General features: G+C 39.8%; 2 protein-coding genes and 1 long non-coding RNA gene across 3 annotated transcripts; 2 read left to right on the plus strand and 1 right to left on the minus strand.

Moving 5' to 3' along the window:
- Positions 1–2,356: 2,356 nt before the first annotated feature.
- Positions 2,357–7,747, minus strand: prdx6 (peroxiredoxin 6). Its single transcript, XM_028027600.1, has 5 exons — positions 7,556–7,747; positions 6,216–6,372; positions 3,959–4,102; positions 3,106–3,252; positions 2,357–2,941 (listed from the first exon to the last, which is right to left on the minus strand). Exons 1-5 carry the CDS (start codon positions 7,645–7,647, stop codon positions 2,816–2,818), a joined length of 666 nt encoding a protein of 221 aa, XP_027883401.1. The 5' UTR covers positions 7,648–7,747; the 3' UTR covers positions 2,357–2,815.
- Positions 7,748–7,852: 105 nt separating this feature from the next.
- On the plus strand, positions 7,853–16,355 carry plpp6 (phospholipid phosphatase 6). Its single transcript, XM_028027599.1, has 2 exons — positions 7,853–9,706; positions 12,789–16,355. Exons 1-2 carry the CDS (start codon positions 9,223–9,225, stop codon positions 13,154–13,156), a joined length of 852 nt encoding a protein of 283 aa, XP_027883400.1. The 5' UTR covers positions 7,853–9,222; the 3' UTR covers positions 13,157–16,355.
- A 1,627-nt stretch (positions 16,356–17,982) lies between these two features.
- Positions 17,983–19,542, plus strand: LOC114150866 (uncharacterized). Its single transcript, XR_003596849.1, has 2 exons — positions 17,983–18,253; positions 18,364–19,542. It is a non-coding gene; the product is annotated as an uncharacterized LOC114150866 (long non-coding RNA).
- The last annotated feature ends 947 nt before the right edge of the window (positions 19,543–20,489 follow it).

The following is a 20,489-nucleotide window of genomic DNA, read 5'->3' on the forward strand; positions in this document are numbered from 1 at the left end:
AAACCTGTGGCCTGCTTAATAATGTGGAACATCCTTCATAAATAGATTTTCTTTAATTGAGCTCAGCAGACAAACTAATCAACCAGCTCTCTGAAATTAATTATAGTGATTCAAAAGGCCCTGACACACAATACAATCCATAAGCTTAATAGCACAACAAAAAATTTCATCTTTACGACACTTAAATCCAATTTGATAATAATTTGGAACCCGGTGTAAATCCAGTTGTTTGTCAGAGAATAAGCATCGTCGTGACGACCAAGGAGGAGGAAGAGTGTTAATCACTGGTTAGGATTTTCCCCTCAATGCATCGCAGCAATGATCAACATTATGAAATGCCTTTATTAAGCAATTACTAAATAACACATTGAACATGTCAGAGAAGGTGCTCTGGGCAGCTGCAACACATCCTCATCACCAAATTTAGATAACCGATTTTTTCTGGCAAAGTCAAAACTTTAAAATCCACATTTAAGAGTTTTTATTCATGCTCTCATAACTAGTTTGTAACATTTCAGATTTGGAGGATTGAGACACCAAAAACCCTCCGCTCTGTATCTGTGTGCATTGTGTAGTCAAAAGAGAAAAAGACCAACAGCTGGTACAATGTGTGTGTGTGTGTGTGTGTGGGGAGGCGTGTGTGTGTTTTGCCTCATGAGGCCTGGATAGGGATCGGTGTCGAATTACACAGAGTAGTTTGGATGAAGAGAGGTGGCGTGAGCGGGCTCCACAGCCAAGAAAGTGAAGGGGTGACAGATGAACAGCGTGATGGGAGACGTGGGGGAGGTGAAGGGGGGAATTGGTACTGGCTAATTAAGCCAAAGTCTGACATCCAAAGCAGTTCTCGTGCTCTGGCACAAGCCATTGTGGTCAGGAATTTGAGAAATGCATTTGATCAGTGCAGTGTGTTATTTTGGATGACTCCTGAGGACAATGCAGCCACCGGAGAAGTGAGAAGGAGAAGAGAGGCATCAGCTTCATGAACATGTAAATCCTTATTTCAGTGCATCAGAGGATGAAACTCCTATTGAGCTCATTTGCTGTGGAGGAAAAGGGTAAAAGCAAAATTCCAGTTCTCAGGAGTAAAAGGGAGCCGAGCATTATTCTACTGGACCCTGAACACCTTGTGACTCCCACCTCGCTCATCTTTCCCTTTTGTCCTCATGGTGAATGTGTGTGTGTGTAAGATGAGTGTTCACCTTTAGACTAAAGGACTTAATATGATCCCCAGCTCTGCAGTTTTGACAGCTGAATAACCCAAAGAAGAAACAGACACCCCAATCTTGGCTTCGGTGTCCTGTCTAGAGATGAAGCCAGCCTGCTGGGAGGCGTTGGGATTCTTCATGAGCGTGCAGCACTGCGCATAAATATCATGAAGTTTTACACATTTCATAACATTTCCGCCTTGTACTTCGATATACTTTATTCGATTATTATGTGGTAAACCAGCCAGAAGCAACAAAAGTGAACTGGAAAGCAATTTATACTATATTACACTGATTTTTTAAGCATTTAAAAAATATATATTTTTTCAATATAACATGTTCTAGGTGCAGAATGCCTATAGTCTGATAACTAAATCAAATCCAGTGCAACTAATTGCCTTAAATAGTCCTTTAACGGAGTCCATCTGTGTGTGATTCAATCTCATGCCAAAGTTGTTAAGAAAACGACAAAAATTTAAGCCTATATGTAAAAAAAAAAAAAAACAAGTGCAGCTAAAACTGTAAACATGGAGGTGGCAGCATCATGCTGTGGAAAAACTTTTGTTTTTATTCCATTCAGTTAAACTAAAACCCAAATACAGGTATATTACTACGGTTTAAGATCCTGCTTTTTTCAAGCACCATTACTAGGAATCTTTAGGAAGACATTTTGGCACCAGTATGCAATTAAAACATTTCATATAGAATTTTACAACATTCTCCATAAGAATAAAAATGTGTGAAAGCATTAAAAACCAAATGTTCCTCTAGAGAATAATGTCTGTAAGTGATAATGTCCTGAGTATGCTTCTTCTTAGCCCCAGGGGTCAGACTCCTCTAAAGGCTCACAAGATAAACCTGAGAGGTCAGGGGATGATTAATGGAGGAAAGGGAGAAACAAAAAAATATCACAATTCAAGATGGCGGTATTCCCCCCAAAGCTCTGCTTTTCACCAAACAAATGCAGAGTTTAGAGAGGGTATGTGAGAAATTAGTATTTAAAATGCAACTATATTATTGTATTTATTGTGGAGCTTCATAAAAATCATCAACTTTTAAGCGTCAAGCGGCTTGAAGTTTCATCCTTATGTCACCATTTGAAAGTTCTTCACGCTCGTAGTTGCCAAGCAAAACTCAGGGACGATAACGCATACAGAGGAGTTTCAAAAAAGTGTTTATTTGGCAAAAAGAGAAAGAACATGATGAGAGAAAGTTGATTGAATCCTGTACGTGCAATGAATGAAAGTCGGCTCTGAAATTAATCCGTTTTTGTCATACTTAGATGTGGCTTCAACAGTAAATAGTCATCTCAGTTCATGATACTTCTTGTTCTTAGTCGTTTATAACAGGTCGCTTCTTTCACTCCAACAATAAGATGTTTCTCTTCCATGTTGGAGGTGACGTGTACGCTTGGCGCCATCTACTGGCAGAGTACAGCTCTGCAGCGACAGAATAAAAGCTTTATGTTTGAAGGTTGGAGGAGGACATCTAGTGGTTGGTCATAGGACCTATAAATGTCTACATGCAGAAAGGAGTAACAGATTTGGATGAAAAAGCTAAGCATAAAGCAGCGATGTATATTTTTTTATTTGGTTTGTATTTCTTTGTCTTCAGATCTGAGTGTAGCGCAGGTATTTTTTCCCAGAAGGCATCTCTTTGGTTGTTACTCCGTTGGGGAAGAGAGCGGAAGCTTCGGAATCGGGAAGTGAAGGAATGACCATGACTTTCTCACCAGGCTAACAAGAAACAAAACAAAGCAAAAATAAATTGTTAAGAAGTAAATAAATAGATTAAAAATGGACAATGGTTTGTCACATCACATGATTAAAATAAGTAGCGTGTCATCTACTTGAGACTGGGACAGTGCTGAGGCTGTGTGTCCGTAATTTGAACTTCGTACCTTCCAGTCGACGGGCGTGGCCACCTTCTTCTGCGCCGTCAGCTGCAGAGAGTCGATGGCTCTGAGGATCTCGTCAAAGCTCCTCCCGGTGGTGGCAGGGTAGAGGATGGACAGCTTCAGCTTCTTGTCCGGGCCGATCACAAACACCTGAAATGAACCCAGATCATATTTGAATTTTGTCTCAGAGAGCAAGAAAGTATTTCCTCTCAACCAATCAATGCCCTGAGAATATAAACGCTAATGGATAACAGAGTGTTAAACGTAGAGATGTAGAACTCTATGAAAGAAATGAGGGCGGTAGATAAGGAAAAGAGGAGTTAGGTAGGATACATGAGGAAAGAAAAGGAGGAAGGACACAAGAATGGAAGCAAGGAGAGGCATACACAAGGAAGGAAAAGGGGAAAAAATAAAAATAAAAATCAGGAAAAAATCTTTCCCCAATGCCATTTTAAAAACTTAACCAGAGCCTCACAAAATACTGAAATCCCATTCCATGGTTTCTCTGTCTGTGCAGGAGTACAACACAACTTAATTTCTGTAAAATTTTCTGTTCAAAACTGCAACATGTTCTCTGTGGACCTGCAGAGGTTGGAGTCTTGAATCAAACAGAAGAAGGAATCACAGTATTATCTCCGTCTATAAAACGTGCATCACAGAATATGCTGGGTCATTGCTTGTGGCCTGAACAAGTGGATGTTTTCAAACTTGATGCCCTGAATTACTTTTTTTTTTTTTTTTTTTTTTTAAAGAGTCTGATGTCAATTTTAAGACAAACCTGATCCAGAGAAAATGGTCAAACTTGAATTTTAGTTTTTATTCATTATTGAAACCAGGCAGAAAGCAGGATTCTTACGCAGCGAGCAGTCAGGGGTAGTCCATCCTTGTTCCTCTCGTCAGGGTCCAGCATGCCCAGCTGGACCGACAGTTCTCGCTTGTCATCGGCGATGATGGGGAAAGGCAGAGGGGTGCCGGCCTCATTGGCAAACGCCATCACATCCTGTAACGGGGCGTCGGACGCATTATGCTTTACACTTTGCTTAGAACTACGACTGGAAGAGTTTTCTACAGTGTCACTGTAGCTAGAGGTGCACTGGTCAGGCTGACATTGGTTCTAGCTTTAAGATGAAAACACATTAAAGAGAAACAGCAGTTCTTTGATAGAAGCAACAGTTTTCAATTAACTTTACAAACACCATAAAAAAGGATGCTGGTTATTAACCTGTTACTTAAAATAATACCCACACTTAAAATAGTGGGAGTGGTTAGTTTTGATTTTTTTTTTTTTTAATAATAGCACAGGTGAAAGTTGCTAATGACATTCCAATGGGTTCAGATAATGGACTTGTATCTGTTCTGGTCTTGTTAGAGCCCAGTGCTGCTTTAAAAACGGCCAAAACACAATATTCTTTTAGAAAGACTTGAACATGCTATAGGGATTCAGGGAACACCACTAAGCAGGTTTATTTGTCTGACAGATTCCAGTTTGTTGATACAAACCAAATCTTTTCACAGTCCATTTGTGGAGTCCCACAGGGTTCAATGCTTGGAGCAATTCTTTTTACTTTCATCTCCATCCTATGCTGATGATACTCAGCTATATTCATCCATAAATCCAATCTGTTAGGTAGACTACAGGCATGAAGACGTAAAAACCTGGATGACTAATTTTTCTGCTTTTAAATTCTGATAAGACATAATCTTTGAAAAAGAAAATTAAAAACAAGAAAGAAAAACTGTTTTTTAAGTCAATTGATCTAGATCTTGTCCAGGACTGATGCTGCAAAAACTAGACTATGCATTAGTTACGTTACGGCTGGACTTCTCTAATTGTTTGCAATCGGGAATGAGAAAGGGGATCCTCCCCCTCTCACATATAAAGCCCTTAATAATCAAGTGCCATCATACATCAGAGATCCAATTGGTCCATATGTTCCCAACAGAGCATTTTGCTCTCAGACTGCAGCTTTACTGCTGGTCCAAAGAATTTCAAAAAGTAGAATGAGTGGCAGAAACCAGCTCCATGAAGCAGATGCCTACTTTTAAAACTACAAAAGTACAAAGCAAAAACCAGATTCAAGTGCCAAAAATGTAACATTACCCTTAAATCGATGGTACACTTGGCCGTTACTCCCAGTGTTTAACCATGCATCTCTTCTAAATAAAGCTATTAGCTGAAATTTTGCTGTGACTATGTGCTCTCTCTCATCCTATAAGCTTGAAAAGTGGCACCAAACTTATCTAAGATGTGTTTCTCTCCTAGATGAAGCCACTAAAGGAGCTACTGCTGCCATTAATTTTGTACTCTTCTGCGACATAGAAAGTACTGTACAATCAATGTTTCCGTGTCTATTTTATGCGTAAGCTCCGTCTTCTCAAACATACGTGATTTTCTGCTGCCGCTACGTGCTCATCCCGGAGGAGTGAATGCTGCAAGTCAATGACTCAGAAAACTTAACAGATTAGAGTGATAAGATAGATAGAGTTGTTTGACAATTGGAATAATTTGGAATGCATGCAGGATTGGATTGCATAACTTTTCTTCCCCTCTGCCTTGAGATGACATGTTGTGATTAGGTCCCATATAAATAAACTGGGCATGTGGGGTGGGGGAGAAACAAAACTGTATTTTGGGTGCAGATTGGCAAGAAAAAAAACTGGATGATTCCAACCGCTGTTTGTTGCTCTTCTAGTTGGGAAGAGCAACAAGCGCTAATGTTTAACTTTACTGGCCCGTGAGCCAGTAAAGTTCACATGGATTAAACCAAACTTCCTTAGCTTCTTATAAAACATTTCTAAATTAAGAATTTTTTTTAATTTACCCACCAGAAATAGTCAAATGTATTTTACTGACCAATAAACATTCATGAACTAGAGGAGTGTCTCTACGGTTGAAATAATTGGACTTTGAACCAACAGTAAAAGTCAATGACCACAAAACGTCAATAAAATGATGAAATCCCTGATTCAGTTTGAGGTTTATTAAAAATAATCTTGCTTCCCCAGGGTCATGAGGACTTCAAGCAACCACGCCATTAGAACGCAAACAACTACCGATCGTCATCGGTCAATCCACAAGCACTCTGGGTCTGCTCCGAGTTAGAATGCTTCACCTTGCTCCAGTTCTTGTGATCCTCAACGCTGTCGATGGACAGGGCGATCATCTTCACCCCGCGCTTCTTGAACTCATCGGCGAGCTTGGCGGCGCGCGAGAGCTCGGTGGTGCAGACGGGAGTGTAATCCGCCGGGTGGGAAAACAAGATGCCCCACCTGCAGGAAAAAATACAGTAAAATAAAATCCATCGCCTCCACCGGGCGGATTGACGTCAAGCTTTACTCACAAACATATGATGTTAACAACACATGACTGCTATTAACAATTGGACCTTAGTAAAGCCTAAAAGGTCAGTGGCACCTCATTCTAGCCACATGTTTGGGAACCTCAGGCTGAGGCACAAGCTTTCTGGATTTATTATTCACAAATCCCCTGAAGTGTTGATAAGAGCAACATAAGTTAAGAAAATGATAATGCTATGGCAGACATCGAAAGCAAAACATCACATTGTTTCTTTTGATTTGGCATCACATGCAGTAAAAGGGAACAGAAAACCCCTGGCCCCAAGCGGTATGAGGATCACCTGACGTCTAGCTGGCCAGGATCACACCACTCCCCCCTCCCCCCCCATGCCCTCTGGAGCAGGTTCTAGCAACAAATTATTCAAAATGGGTTTTGTCCTGTGCTTTCCAGGGATTCGAGCTTCCACGTGCATTGGCAAGAACAATCTTAATCGATGAATAGCATAACAGGAAGCAAGAAAATCTAGGACGCAGCTTTAACAGATGACTGCCTCTCCCAATTCCCACCGTGAGAAAGAAACGAGTTAGTGTCCAGCACATCTGTGTTCATCTGCCTGGCGTCCGCAGGAGGAAAAGAAATCCACAAAATTTGAATTTAGAGGTTGGTGACAACTGGTTTATCCTGTTTGGCCAAGATTGACCAGTTTTATTAGAAAAAGAAAACATCTAAAAAGGTCGTGCAGCATGAGGAAAACATACAGTCCCACCAAATCAACACTATTTTTGAACAAACGAGCCTCAAAGTGTATGTTTTTACATTCATTTCATAAATTAGGCTGTTTTCGAGGCTTTGAATTAGTTCTGTGCTCAGTGAAACATGTAAAATAAAGATTATAGGCAAACAATTCAAGTTATGCACCCTGCTTATATAAAACCCATCTATTGTAGCCAGCTGGCATCACTTAACTGGGAAGTCTTACGGAGTCAGATAAACACAATAAAACTACATTCAGAACTGATCTGCCGTAATGTCATACTTTCTACTCCACACTTTAGAGAGCAGGCTTTCACCACATGTTACACATGTTACTCAAAGATGCAGAAAATTGAGAAGCTGTGGTGAGAGGTAGAGCTCTTCCGAGCTGTGCGCACTTACGAGTCGCCCAGAAAATCGTGAAATTTAATCCTTCCGGAAGTCGTGTCCGCCTCAAAGTTTGGGAACACTTCTCCTAGCAGAATCCCAGGCATGGCTGGATCTAAGCTGAAGCTCACACGCTGTGAAGTAAAAGGCTGACAGACCTGGAAGAGAGCAGCAGGCACTGCGATAGCGGCTCAAGGGAGCATGAATGAACCCGGAAAAGGGGGCGTGGTTAAAATACCGCACTCTAGACCGCTGACCAATCAGAGAAGAGGCGTTAAATTCGTCGTTATTTATTTTCTTTTCATCTTTAACTAGAACCTGAATGGATAATGTAACCGATACAAATACAAAAAGTAAGAGAAAGAAGCATTTTATGTATAAAATGTCATAATTTTATTTAGTTGTAAATGTCCAGAGAAAATGACACTTGCACTCACAGTGTTGAAGAAATATTTCAAATTATTTCAAAGTGAGTTTATGTGAAGGCATTTTTAGTGATAGTTTTAGTGATAGCGAAGAAAAAAAGCTGTGATTTTCCAGTAAGATGGCAGAGCCCTTGTTTTAGCTGATTTAAACAACTTAAATCTCAAACTTAAAATGTTTATAGCCACTGTTATTATCTTACTGCCTTAGAGATTACTGTAACACACGTAACGTAACAACAACCAGTGCAGTTACTTTTAGATTGTAACAAGTACTGGCAAATGGAGTGCCTTTAATCAAACATCGTCAACTTTTACACATTCTCTACAATGACAAAATGTGTGCGTAGTATTGTTTTTTTTTGTTTGTTTGTTTTTTTTGTTTTTTGTTGTAGACCAAAGCAAAGTAGTTACTAACAGTGGAATTAAATTCAACAGGGTTTTGAAAAATATTTCAAAAGATGGGGAAAAAAGTTTATTTCGCTTTACCTCGCAAAACCTGTATACACATTTAAAGAGCCTCAGTGTTAACTATTTGGTGCAAAAAAGTGATTGAACATCGATTTATTCACTGCATGTTTATGTCTGTTTGTATCAGGTTGAGATAGAGCTGCACACGAAAGCCGCCCTTTAAACTATTCAGACTACCAACACAAAAGAGACGCAATTAAAACTGTCAGATGACCTATTACCCCGCGATAATAACTCAAAAATAGTCCAAATAGTTTGGATGTATTTTTTCGTCTTTCCCACTTTCTGTTTCCGTTTATATCATAGGTTTGTGATGCATTTCTATCCTAAAGAAAAAGATATAAAACTTCAGATATTTCACGAGATATTAACGTGTGGAAAAACCTCACGAAATCCTTACAATGGCCACCGACACCGTAAGAAAGACTTTCAGTACTCAATTATGCCGCATTAACTAATCAGTACATTATTGCGAGAGAACCTTTTGCGTTGCTTCGCAAAATGTAACGCAAAAGAAAAAAAAAATTCCCATGTCCCATAAGGGGTTCCGTAGCGTAAGGTCCAACCAGAACAATGCAGCAAACACAAAGAAGACTCAATTTCCCAGGGTCCTCTGCGTAAAGAGCAACAAATATGGCGGTTCGCTTCAAGGTACCCGGACGTGACAGGAATTATCAACAGATGAGCTAAAGGAGCGAAAACCTTCGCAAAGCGGCTGACATTTTTCATTTATCGTTTTCGTATCATTTTTTTCTTGAGTGGACGGGATACTAACGTATAGAAGAGGAAATGCCTTCTCCAAAGGCTAAAAACGCCGGTCGCAGGGATGGCAGCCCGGTGCTCGGCAGTAACTTCGACTTCGTGTCGCTGACCAAGCCGCTGAACCGCTCCTCCCCGCCGCACCTCCTCCAGCGACAGGGCTCCGACCCGACCACCGCTCGCCTCCGGGCTTCGGAGAGCCCCTCGCGTCGCCGAGGCTCCGGCTCCTCCACGGGCTCGGCGAGCGGTCAGGGGCCACCTGAGGAAGACGGCATACGGCTCAACCCGTCCCTCATCGGCATCTCGCTCAGCTCCCTGCTCGCCATCGACCTCTGGCTGTCCAAGCGGCTCAGCGTGTGCGCCTGCGAGGACTCGTCGTGGGGCAGCGCCCGCCCCTTGATGAAGCTGATCGAGGTAACCGGACATGGCATCCCGTGGCTGGCAGGCGCTGCTTACTCCATGTACAAGAGCGACAGTGCTGCAGGACAGGAAGTCATGCTCAACCTGCTCATGGGTAAATGCGCTCCGTCATGGGTTCATTATTGTAAATAACACAATAACTGGACTCAGTACTAGTTCACATGCAGACAGCATAATAACCCAGCTTTGCTCTGCCTCCACATCTTGCATAAACCTCGCTATAAGTGACTGATGCTGCCTGTCATGATCATAATGTTTTTCTTTAAATGTGGAAGCATCACCTGTCATTGTCACCGCTGACATAATATTCTGCAATATTTCATGGTGAACAACAGGGTAATACAAAACAACCAAATGTTTCTCTAATCTCAAAGAAACAGAAATTTGCCAGATTTATTTATTTACATTACTTCAGATCTTGAGTTGGGATGCTATTCACCTTTGTGAAACACTTAAATAAGGGGGAAATAAATTAGTGCTTCATATAAGCGAAGATCCAACACGTACACTGGAAAAATTGGGTTTAAATGAGATTCTGATCAAGGGAAGCATAACATTTCTAAACCGCATAGGTCCTGATGAAACAAAAAATAAAACCACAAATATTAGAAAGAATGGAAATAATGAAAAGCAAGTAAAATCTACATTTATTGAGTGGTGTTAAAATGAATTCGCAGAAATTAAATAAGTATTCATCTAGTTCATTCATAGAGTTATAAAATAAAGATAGTTAAAATAAAAGTACTCATACTCTCTTGTACATACTGCCGTTGTCCATACTCATCCCCCTAAATGTTCTTGCAGCTTTACTTTGATTAGACCATGAGCAATAGAAACAAAGGTCAAATTAGGGACAGAATAATTTTATTTTTACTGAAGAGTTTTTGCTAAATTCTAAAACTTTCATTTTGTCCATGGCTTTTAAAGTTTGTAGAAAATCTAGATCACATGAGACCTCTAAAAAGAGAAAAATCTAATAATTTAGAACAAAAGAAGCCAAGCATTTGAATGCATCACTTATGATGTGACGAGAAATACTTGTTTTCATTAGCATTTTTCTAGAATCTATTCTTCTGAGGGGTTTCCCTGCAGATTTTGGCAGAGTTGCCCTGGCGTTGCATGAATTTTTTAGCACTCTGTTGCTGGCGGACATAAATCCTCCCAAACATCAGGCGCGTCTTAACAGTTCCTCTAATCAGAGCTGATGGTTTTATTCCCTTTTACGTACTGGGAACATTTCTGCAGCATCATGGTCTAACATTAAAATGCGCTGTCGCCACATTAAGCGGTTGTCACATTGAACAATATTTACAGTCTGCGTTTGGTAACATGAGAAGTAGACGTCAGCTCGGTTCACACTCGGTTTACCCAGCAGATTAGGATGTGATTGTTGGTGTCAGATTATTTTAGAGGTTTACGCTTTGTTTTCGTCGACAGTTTTGATCTGACCGCGTTTTATTTCCCGTCATTTCTAAATAGCTTTTGCTCCAAATACCGATTTGGCAGTTTCAACTCGCATTTCACTAAACGCGATTTACCGGCTTCTACTTACAGAGTAGAAAATCTAAAGTTATGAAGTACAAAGACATCCCATTTGTTGGCACAAAATGATGCATGGTTTGTTCAAAACTGCCTTGTGGAAGTGGACTCCAGGAATATGAAAGGGTGAAAAGGCAAACTGACCTTTGAGAAACCTGTTAATGTTAGTGAGATTAACTTAAACAATAAAAAACAGTGAATGGGTTTTAGAATACCGTACTCTAACTTTGCTCCTCCGTTCATTAAAAACGGTCTAGTGAGCCATAAACTCTTGGAATAAACAGATTGACACCATTGGATTAAATCAACACCAACTCTAACATTTGCTCCTCCTGTCATATTTTGGTCTGATTTAACACCAAATTAAGGTCATTATGACCCAACACTCTTCATTTGTGCAGCACAGGTTGGTTTTAACCATCTTCTAATCTTCTAAATATTTATATATTTTTTACATCTTACAATATAAAAATTATAGTATTTTTTAATTTAACCTGTTATATTTCTTAATTTTCCAAGCGCCCCCCATATAAGCACTTCTCGGTGGGATAACTAACAGTGTTAAAATGTGCAGCCACCATTATTCCCATTTTCTTCTCTACTTCAACGTTTTAAGCTCGATGTTCACTGAACCTGTACATCGTCGTGCATTGAGTTGGAGCTGCAACAGAGCCGGCTGGGTTTCTGGTATTGTTGCATGTATGGAGAGTTGCAGGCTGCACCAGTCTCTCACACTGTGTGGACTTATTAGGACACTTGGAGTAAAGCCATTGGGCAATGTTATTAGTAGCACATGTAATTTTAGTTTTAGGTCAAGTCTGTGTTGGAAAACTTGATTCCAGGAGGACTGAGGAGGTGGCGCTCTGAGGTTTAATCATGTCGCATGTTTCTGATGAGGTACTACAGTCTCTTCTGAGGGTCAATAAGCATTTACTGAGTCTGGAAACTTGATTAATAAACTTGGAGTGAAAAATTGTGTGTTGTCAGATTTGAGCAAATGTCAGTTCTGAGACTCGGGCACTTTCTTCACACAGCCACCAGATGGCGCCAAGACAATGATGTCTGAATGACTGAAGTTTGATGGGTTTCACTAATCTTATAGTGCAATCTGTATGTGGAGTAGGGCTGAAACAATTAATTGTGAACTAATTTAGTAAATTATTAATCGTTAACTTGAGTATACAGACTCAAAAAATGGCCACTGGAGGAAAAAACAACATCTTCAGTGCAGTAATTAAGCCAAAACTGTAGAAAACTCTATATGTTTTGCATCTAAGATAAAAACACCTTTGTCTGTAAATATGTTCTACACAGAACTCTTTAAGTTTAAGCTTCACCCGGTTTAGATTTACTAAAGGAATGCTATGGAGTTTAGGTAATAAAATGCTAATTTTCTTATGTCAAAAAGCAATTGAAGTATTTGATTCTTTGCATCTTTTAATGTTTCTCTAACACTATTAAAAAGGCTTATTGAGTTAAACAACATATCTGTAGACTGTGCCACTTTTTTATCCAACTAATTGTCAGAATAATTGATGGATTAAAATAATTGTTAGTAATCTAGAGGTAGTCCTCCTGTTTGTGGTGCAGCGTTGTGATGTTCTTCCATGTCTGCTTCTTCTTCGTCTCTCCCACAGGCCTTCTGCTGGACCTCATCCTGGTCGGCGCGGTCAAAGCGGTGGTGCGTCGGCGCCGGCCGGCTCATAACCAAATGGACATGTTTGCCACCTTCTCCGTGGACCGCTACTCCTTCCCCTCCGGCCACGCCACCCGAGCCGCCATGTGCGGCCGCTTCCTGCTGGCCCACCTGGTGCTGGCTGCGCCGCTCAGGGTCCTGGTCTTGCTGTGGGTGGGCCTGGTGGGGCTCAGCCGGGTGCTGCTGGGCAGGCACCATGTTACCGATGTGCTGTTTGGGTTTTGGATGGGGTACTGCCAGTACAAACTGGTGGAGATACTGTGGCTCTCTCCTGAAACTCTACAGGGGCTGCTCGGGCATTTAGCTTAAATTTAGAGACTGAGAGGAAGAGAGGGGGTGCGAAATGGTTTTGCTTTAAGGGCCTCTGCACATTTTTTATTTTCCATTTCTCTGCTCTAAAATTATTTTCATTGGGGTAGACCCAGGAGAAGAGTTCCCCAAACTACTGCTTTCTGCTACTTTACAGACATTCAGTCTGGTTCTTACCTTTCATTTGGGTTTGTAGGTAGGAAGCATCTACTAAACATCAACAACATTATGGAACAAACCTAACACTGCGCAGGTCTGTTTTATGTCGCTAATATGTTTGTAATCAGGCAAAACCTGGGTTGAGTCTTCTGAGGGGTCCTGAAGCTGGCCTCTGTTTGGATGAGCAGCTCAGATCATCAAGACGGGTCTCACAGACGCTCCGTCATGTTCAGATCTCTGGAGTTTGGCACTCGGGTCCTCTGGGTCCAGATAAATGCCAGGATCCAAATATCTCTGCAGATCATCATCAGCGTTAATCACAAGGTTGATACCGATTAGTTCAAGGGATTAAAGACCAAATTGGAGGAGACTCTGCTTAGCACTTTAGCTAACTCAACTTTCCTGTTCACCAGGATTCACACGGTGACTAAATACATTTCTAGGACCAAGTTGTGCTTATGTCTTTAAAAAAAAATCACATGATCAAGATAGTTTTTGTTATTTTCCATTAGTTAATGCAGAGGTAAGCGAACATAAGAAGTAGTTTTGAGTTCCGATCCATAAGATGCGCTAAAAAACAAAACCAATGCATGCTTAGATGTTTTTCTACTACTGTGGATAAGTCACTGTTGTTAAAGTAAGATTTGTAAAGTTGTTTCAAACATGTGGGTTGGCTGGACCATGTGATACATTACCAGGAGTTCATCAGTAATAATATCAGCCATATGGTGTCCTCCTCCTACTTATTCTCAGCGCACATAGATGATCTATTCATTAACGTCTAAGATTTTATATTCAGCCCATCAGATTCAGAGTAAACCCAATTAGCTTCTTATAATCAATATTGTCATCATGTTTACACTTTTTCTGACTGATAATCTGTTCTGTTGAATTGCATCGATCTGGTTTCCCTGCTCTACCAGATCAGATCTGACCACTGAGGGGATATTTTAAGGATTTGGGAGTCGAATGTTGGGTGTTTACACTTGATCCTTTTGGCCATGTTTGCTTGTATCTGTGGATTTTGCTTCACCCAGCAGCAGCAATCATAAAGTTTTGGTTCACTAAGCCATATTAATATCAGCGGGAACATGTATAAGTTTTCAAATCTTCTACTTGATATACTCTAGCACTTACAATCAGTCATCCGTCACAGCGCCTCCCTGCTTTGGGTGTCAGTTTTTTATTTCACTTGATTATTTCCTTTTTAAGTACCTTTTTTAATAATTTAGGACTAATGAGGGACAAATTCTCATCTGAATTTCCAACATTTAAAGAAAATCTCTGAAGAATATGCAATTAGATAAAAGCTAAACTGTTGTTTTTAAGGACTCTTAAGTGAAACATTTGCAAAAATAATCAGAAAGAAAATAAGAGAATTGTTAAATGTAAAGTAAAAATTTCTGAGAGACTGTCTAAGCATATTGTTTGTTTAGATAATCGACTAACGCTGCTACCTTTCCACTCTGCACGGAGAACAGTTTCAGGCTTTCTACACTGTAAAGGACATGTTGCATCGTCATGGCTACCTCCTCAATACCAACATATTCACTGATCAATAATTACAGAACAACTTTAGCTGTAGAGAAACTAAAGACAAAAATCATAGATGTACTGTTTTATTATTATTATTATCTAAAAGTTTACATGTGTGATGCATGGAGTACGGCTCATTTTCTCCTCAATGTCAAGCAATCAAATCAACAGAACAAATAGATGCTTTAGTGAAAAAAACAACAAAAGTCAGACAAAGGCTGAGGTTTCACTGAAGATGCGCTACTTTCCTTTTTTCATACGAAAACTAGCAGAAAATGAACTAATTCCTCTACTGCAGGTGTGTCAAGCCTGTGTTCCTGGTTCACACTGCGAAAACAATCCTTGGAAGGTGTCGAGAACTTAGATTTGTGCTCTAATGATCCGGTATATGGCCTGAAAGTTCATAGAGGTCAGCAGGTGGTGTACAGTTTTGTAACTTTCTTTACCACATAGAGTAATAAAAATGTAAACATATCTGCCTGTCTGTGCAGCATGCCAAATAGAATTAGCCTAACCAAGAACATTTTCCAGCTTTGCTGGAGCTGATGTATGCTATATAGTGTCAAACACATTTTCATGACTGTGACAAAAACCGAACTAAATCTTATTTCTCTTCTGCAAACTAGCAAAAGTTGCCTTTCTTGTGAATGTGCTGCTGATCTTTGTTTTAAAATTCCTCATCATTTCTTTCTAAGATCTCTAAAGGCAATAACCTGCAAATGGGCCAGACTGACATCCAGGTGTCTAAACATGATGAGTCTTCCTTTAGACTTAAGCTATTATTTCACAGCGTGTGTTTGAGTGTGCATGCTTAGGAGTTCATTTTTTTTTTATCATCATCCATATGATTGCACTTAATATTTACATAAAAATAGAGCATTTCTGCAAATCGTCAATGCGTTGTAGTGACGTCATCGGTGGAGATGACTCAACAAATATGTGTGTTTAATAGCAACATGGGGTCACGGAGGCTGAGGACCCTGGTTTGAGGTGTGTGAAGTTCTGGTTAGCCGTAGTGGCTTCTTTCTGGCTTGAGCCAGATCCAGACGCTCCATTCGACAAACTTTTCCATCGGCGACTGTTTGGTTGACGCGTGTCAGACTGTGCCCTGTTTCTGCAGCAACGGACCAACGGTCTTCCCAGTACATGGCGACTTTCCAGATTTCAGCGTCCTTTGCTGTTGCGAATCACAATATGCTGAATAGCACATTTATGACCAAATTTGTTTTATGGTTGTCCTACTGTGAAGAATATGAATAGACTTTAACCTAAGAGAAGCAAAGTAAAATAAGTTGCTACACTGTTAATATGTGAGTGGTGGATAGATTTTGCCCTCATCAGCTGTTTTCGGTTTTGCTTACTGAAAACCAATATACTGTATTGAAGCTTTATCTTGAAGTGCTCAGATATATGTTGGTGTGATTGCATTGTGTCGTGTCAGTACATTTGCTTCTGCTGTTAAATATGTTAAAGATTTTTAATTAAATGGGGGACGCAATTGAAACCGCCTACCGTCATTTCTGATGCATGTGTGTGACGAATGATTGGAAAAATCGACTTTATTTTTCAGCTCATAAAGATTTTGGTTTACCCAAATGAGCATGATCAGCGCTGTTCATTCCATGTATCATTTCAGGACAAGATGTTTTTAATTATGCACTCCGTTATTAACATGGTTAGGTTGGGTCAAACACTTTTTACATGAGAGCAGTTCATAAATACCACTGCTACATAATTGGTGGTGAAATATTTTCATCTGTGAATCAAGATAATACCAACAAGTCACTCAATTAAGCTAAAAGTTCAAAAGAAACCAAGATGTTGAATGAAGAGATTCAAGATGTTCAAGCTATAGATTTGAAGAACAACGGCACATTTTAGAAGTGGAGAGTCTTAATGCAAACACACAGCAAACTCTTCAAATTTTCATTTGAAAAAACAAAAACATGTATAGATTTCCTTCTAATTCACGTGAATGAAATGAAATAAAAGTTAAACTAAATCATCTGAATGCATTAGTCTTCAAGGGAATGTAAGTCACAACAAATGAGAAGGCCCCTCAATATACTAGAAAATGTAGAAAATGCTTTCAATATTTCAGTAGATTGAAGCTGGACATTGTGCATAAAAAAAAATAATAATACAATCATGCAGATGGCGTGTGCAGTGAATGCCACTCGTTCACCCGCCAGCCGTCTCCCACCACTTGATTGGAACACAAACTGGACTTTAGTCGAAGAAAAACCTCACTGATTTGGGTAAACATTGCTCACGCCAATAAAAGCCTTTTTGGGCAATTGGGTCAGAAAAAGAACCCAATGAGGCTCTGCGATGGTTCTTTTGTGTATAAAAGACTGCACTTCAGGTGATGCTCCTCCAAACTGGACAGAACAGCGACACACAAGGATCATCACGGTAAGAAAAGGCACACTAGATCTCTGTCTGTTTTATAGGTAAACCATTACAGTCCATGTGTGCTTTAATAAGACGAAACTAAAGGGCTCAAGGAGTTTGCATGGGCCGTTTGATTAGTGTTCACTCTTTGAAATGATCTAATCAAAAATAAAGACAACAATCCAGTGCTTTCAATGAATTGCAAGATTGCCTTTGCCCTGATTTGTACTTCTAAGAACCGAGAAGATTTTATGACAGAACATGAAAGCAAAAGCTGATAAGAATATGATGCAGACAGCAGCTGAACTATTAATTGCTTTGGGTGCAAGTAGGCAGATAGTGAAATACTGCAAAGGTGTACTTTTGGTTTAAAATCAAATAAAGCATTTACAGAAAGTTGACTTATCTAAAGTAAGGACACTAGTTGACACAAGGGGAGGAAAGTTGGGGGAAAAAGGTTTCAGCAAAGTTGCTATAAACACATTGAGAAATGGGGAAGAGGAAAAGGAAATGAAAACTTTAACAATGGAATTGCTCAACTAAAACTGCACATATGGTTGCTAAAATTGAGTTTATTTTCTGTCCTGTTGCAGCTCCTTCGTGGTGCAGAGTCGCATTGATCGGGGCGGGCCCCTCGGGTCTCACCAGCGTCAAGGCTTGCCTGGATGAGGGCCTGGAGCCCACCTGCTTCAAAAGCAGCAACGACATAGGAGGACTCTGGATGTTCAAGGCAAGACGCCATCTTTAGTTGAATTTCCCTATGTTTAGTCACCAAGTACAACCTCGAGAAAGCATTCATATTCCCGGATGTTTTGCCCATTTTTCACATTATGACTATGAACTTCATTGTACTTTATTGGGGTTTGATTTTCCGGACCAAAACAAAAATGTGGACAATGGTAAAGTGTTTCTTGAGATTTTGTTTTGTATAAATACCAACCTAAAAGGTCTGTATTGCATTTCTTCACCCAGTTCGATCGCATGTACCAGCCCCTAAACAGCAGGAAGGTCTGAATGGACACCGTTTACCACGCTTATTGCATGAAGTTTTAAACTTATAATCCACCATTATCTTTTCAGATATAAACCATATGCATTCTCTTTTCACGTCCGCCCAGGTGGAGGAGCCTGAGTCCTCCATTACTGGGCGCCTGGTTAAGCTGAGCCTGATGATCCTGGGTGGAGGAGCCGCGGCGTACTACTTCCACACACATCACCCAGACGCCACACCCACCCTGCTGTCCAACATCCGTCCACAGACAGTCTGAAGATGAGAGTAGAACTCTAGAGCGTTCAATCCAATCGGCTCAAAATCAGACTGATGACAGTGACATTGTATTTTTTTTGTGTGTGTGTTTACTTTTTGTGAACTCTTGGAAATGGATTGCCAAATTATGCTTACTAGGCGACTGTTTCAAAATACAAATGTAGATTTAAAATGTGTTTGTGCTTTTAAACAGGTGAGCTAAACTTCACATTGGCTGTTGTAACGTAAGCGATATTCTCAAACACGTATATTTAAGTAAGTGATTTTTGTTTTCTATCGCAAATGCAAAAACATAAAAAAATAACTTTTGTTGGGTTTTTTATTTTTCAAAATTATTATTTTTTTCTCAATTATCACCCATTTTCTGTTTACTGACAGAGTCCATCAGATTTTTTATTAAACATCTAGTAAGTATGTTTTGTTTTTCCTCAAAAGCCTCTCCCCTGAATGTCGTTGGTGCCGAATGCATTGCACCTTTACACGTACCGGCCCGCTTTAATTCTGCATGTGTCACTTTTTTTTTTTTTTTTTGCACAATTGAGGAACATTAGAAAATATACTGTACCATACCCTGCAACTGCTTTATTTCATCTCCTGGATGTCTGTTATATGTCTGTTTCATCAGACATATAACATAACGTTTGTGTGCAAAAACGATTGTTTCATCAGAACCTGCATATTCATAACAACAGCACCCTTCATATTTTTTGGAACCACATTTCTAGATGTGCGAAGTTCATCATGTTCATCTTGTATTCCGGCATCAAATTTTGAGTAAATGTTTTTCAAATAGAGGATAGTTACCAATAAAGTCGGCAATATTTATTGGGAATCCTAACAGAAGTATCTTTCAGTTCATAATTCAGTATCCATCTAAAATCTAGTGATTTTATCATCTATGGCTTCCTGTTTCTGTTGAGTATAAATATGATCTTTTCTCCTCAGTCAGATAGTGCTATATTAACCTTCTACGTTTTGCATGAGATTAGCACCACCAAATTGAAGTCCTAAATGAAATATTTTTGCAATATGTGCTGCACTGATCAATTTTTGACAAGCTTTATTTGTCCAGAGGGACTTTTAGGGGTTGTAGTACATCAGCTTTGGAGACGAAGAAGGTAAATGTATCAATGACTTCAAAACAAAGGATTTGTCGTCAAGTTGGTGAGAAAAAAAATATCTGTACACAGATCATACACAAGCATCTAAAAACAATATAAGTTCCCATTTTGTTAAAAGACATTCAGGAGAGAAACAGGTACATCTCTTTACAGGACGTCGTGTTTATGTATTTGAGCTAATCATTTTACCCCGGTTCAGACCAGACCAACATGAGAAGTTGTGAAAAGCACCTTTTAATCCAGCTATTGTCCAAAAAGAGCTTTTGTTGTTTTATTTTTACTTCAGATTTAAAAGTGAAGTGAAAATATGAATCTGGAGGAACTCAAACGGCATCATAGTGCGCCCCCTGGTGCTGACATCTCGCAGTGTATTCTCCTCATTGTGGGAATTCCAAAGACTTGAAGCTGCTGTAAATGTGAATGTCGCTTTAAGAGTCGAAACTATGAGCTTTTGAAATCACTCCATGGCCTCTGGGACCTGTGAAATTTTTCCATGCACTTTCACTTGCTGAGAAGGTTTTTTTTTTTCTTTTTTTTCCCTCCAGCTCAACACAAAGGGGGGGTTTCGATCAAAGCTACCCAGAACCTTTATCCTCTGGAACTTTTGCAGCCGCCTGCAGTCTGGTACAAAGAGCACACTCGCATGGTTTCTTTCATTAATGAGTAACATTAGCAGCAGAATTTTTTTCTTTCTTTCTTTTTTCAGAAGTTTAATTTTTAAGTTAGGATATCGTGTTTTTTGTTCTGCTGTGATGTTTTCTCTTTTATTAATCCAGCATAAATATGAGCCAGTGCATTTACTCATTAGTCGTCCCATTAAGAGTAATCTAAACTACTTTATTCACGAAGAATGTTG

This window comes from Xiphophorus couchianus, chromosome 9 (genome assembly GCF_001444195.1).
Source record: "Xiphophorus couchianus chromosome 9, X_couchianus-1.0, whole genome shotgun sequence".
Classification (NCBI taxonomy): Eukaryota; Metazoa; Chordata; class Actinopteri; order Cyprinodontiformes; family Poeciliidae; genus Xiphophorus; species Xiphophorus couchianus.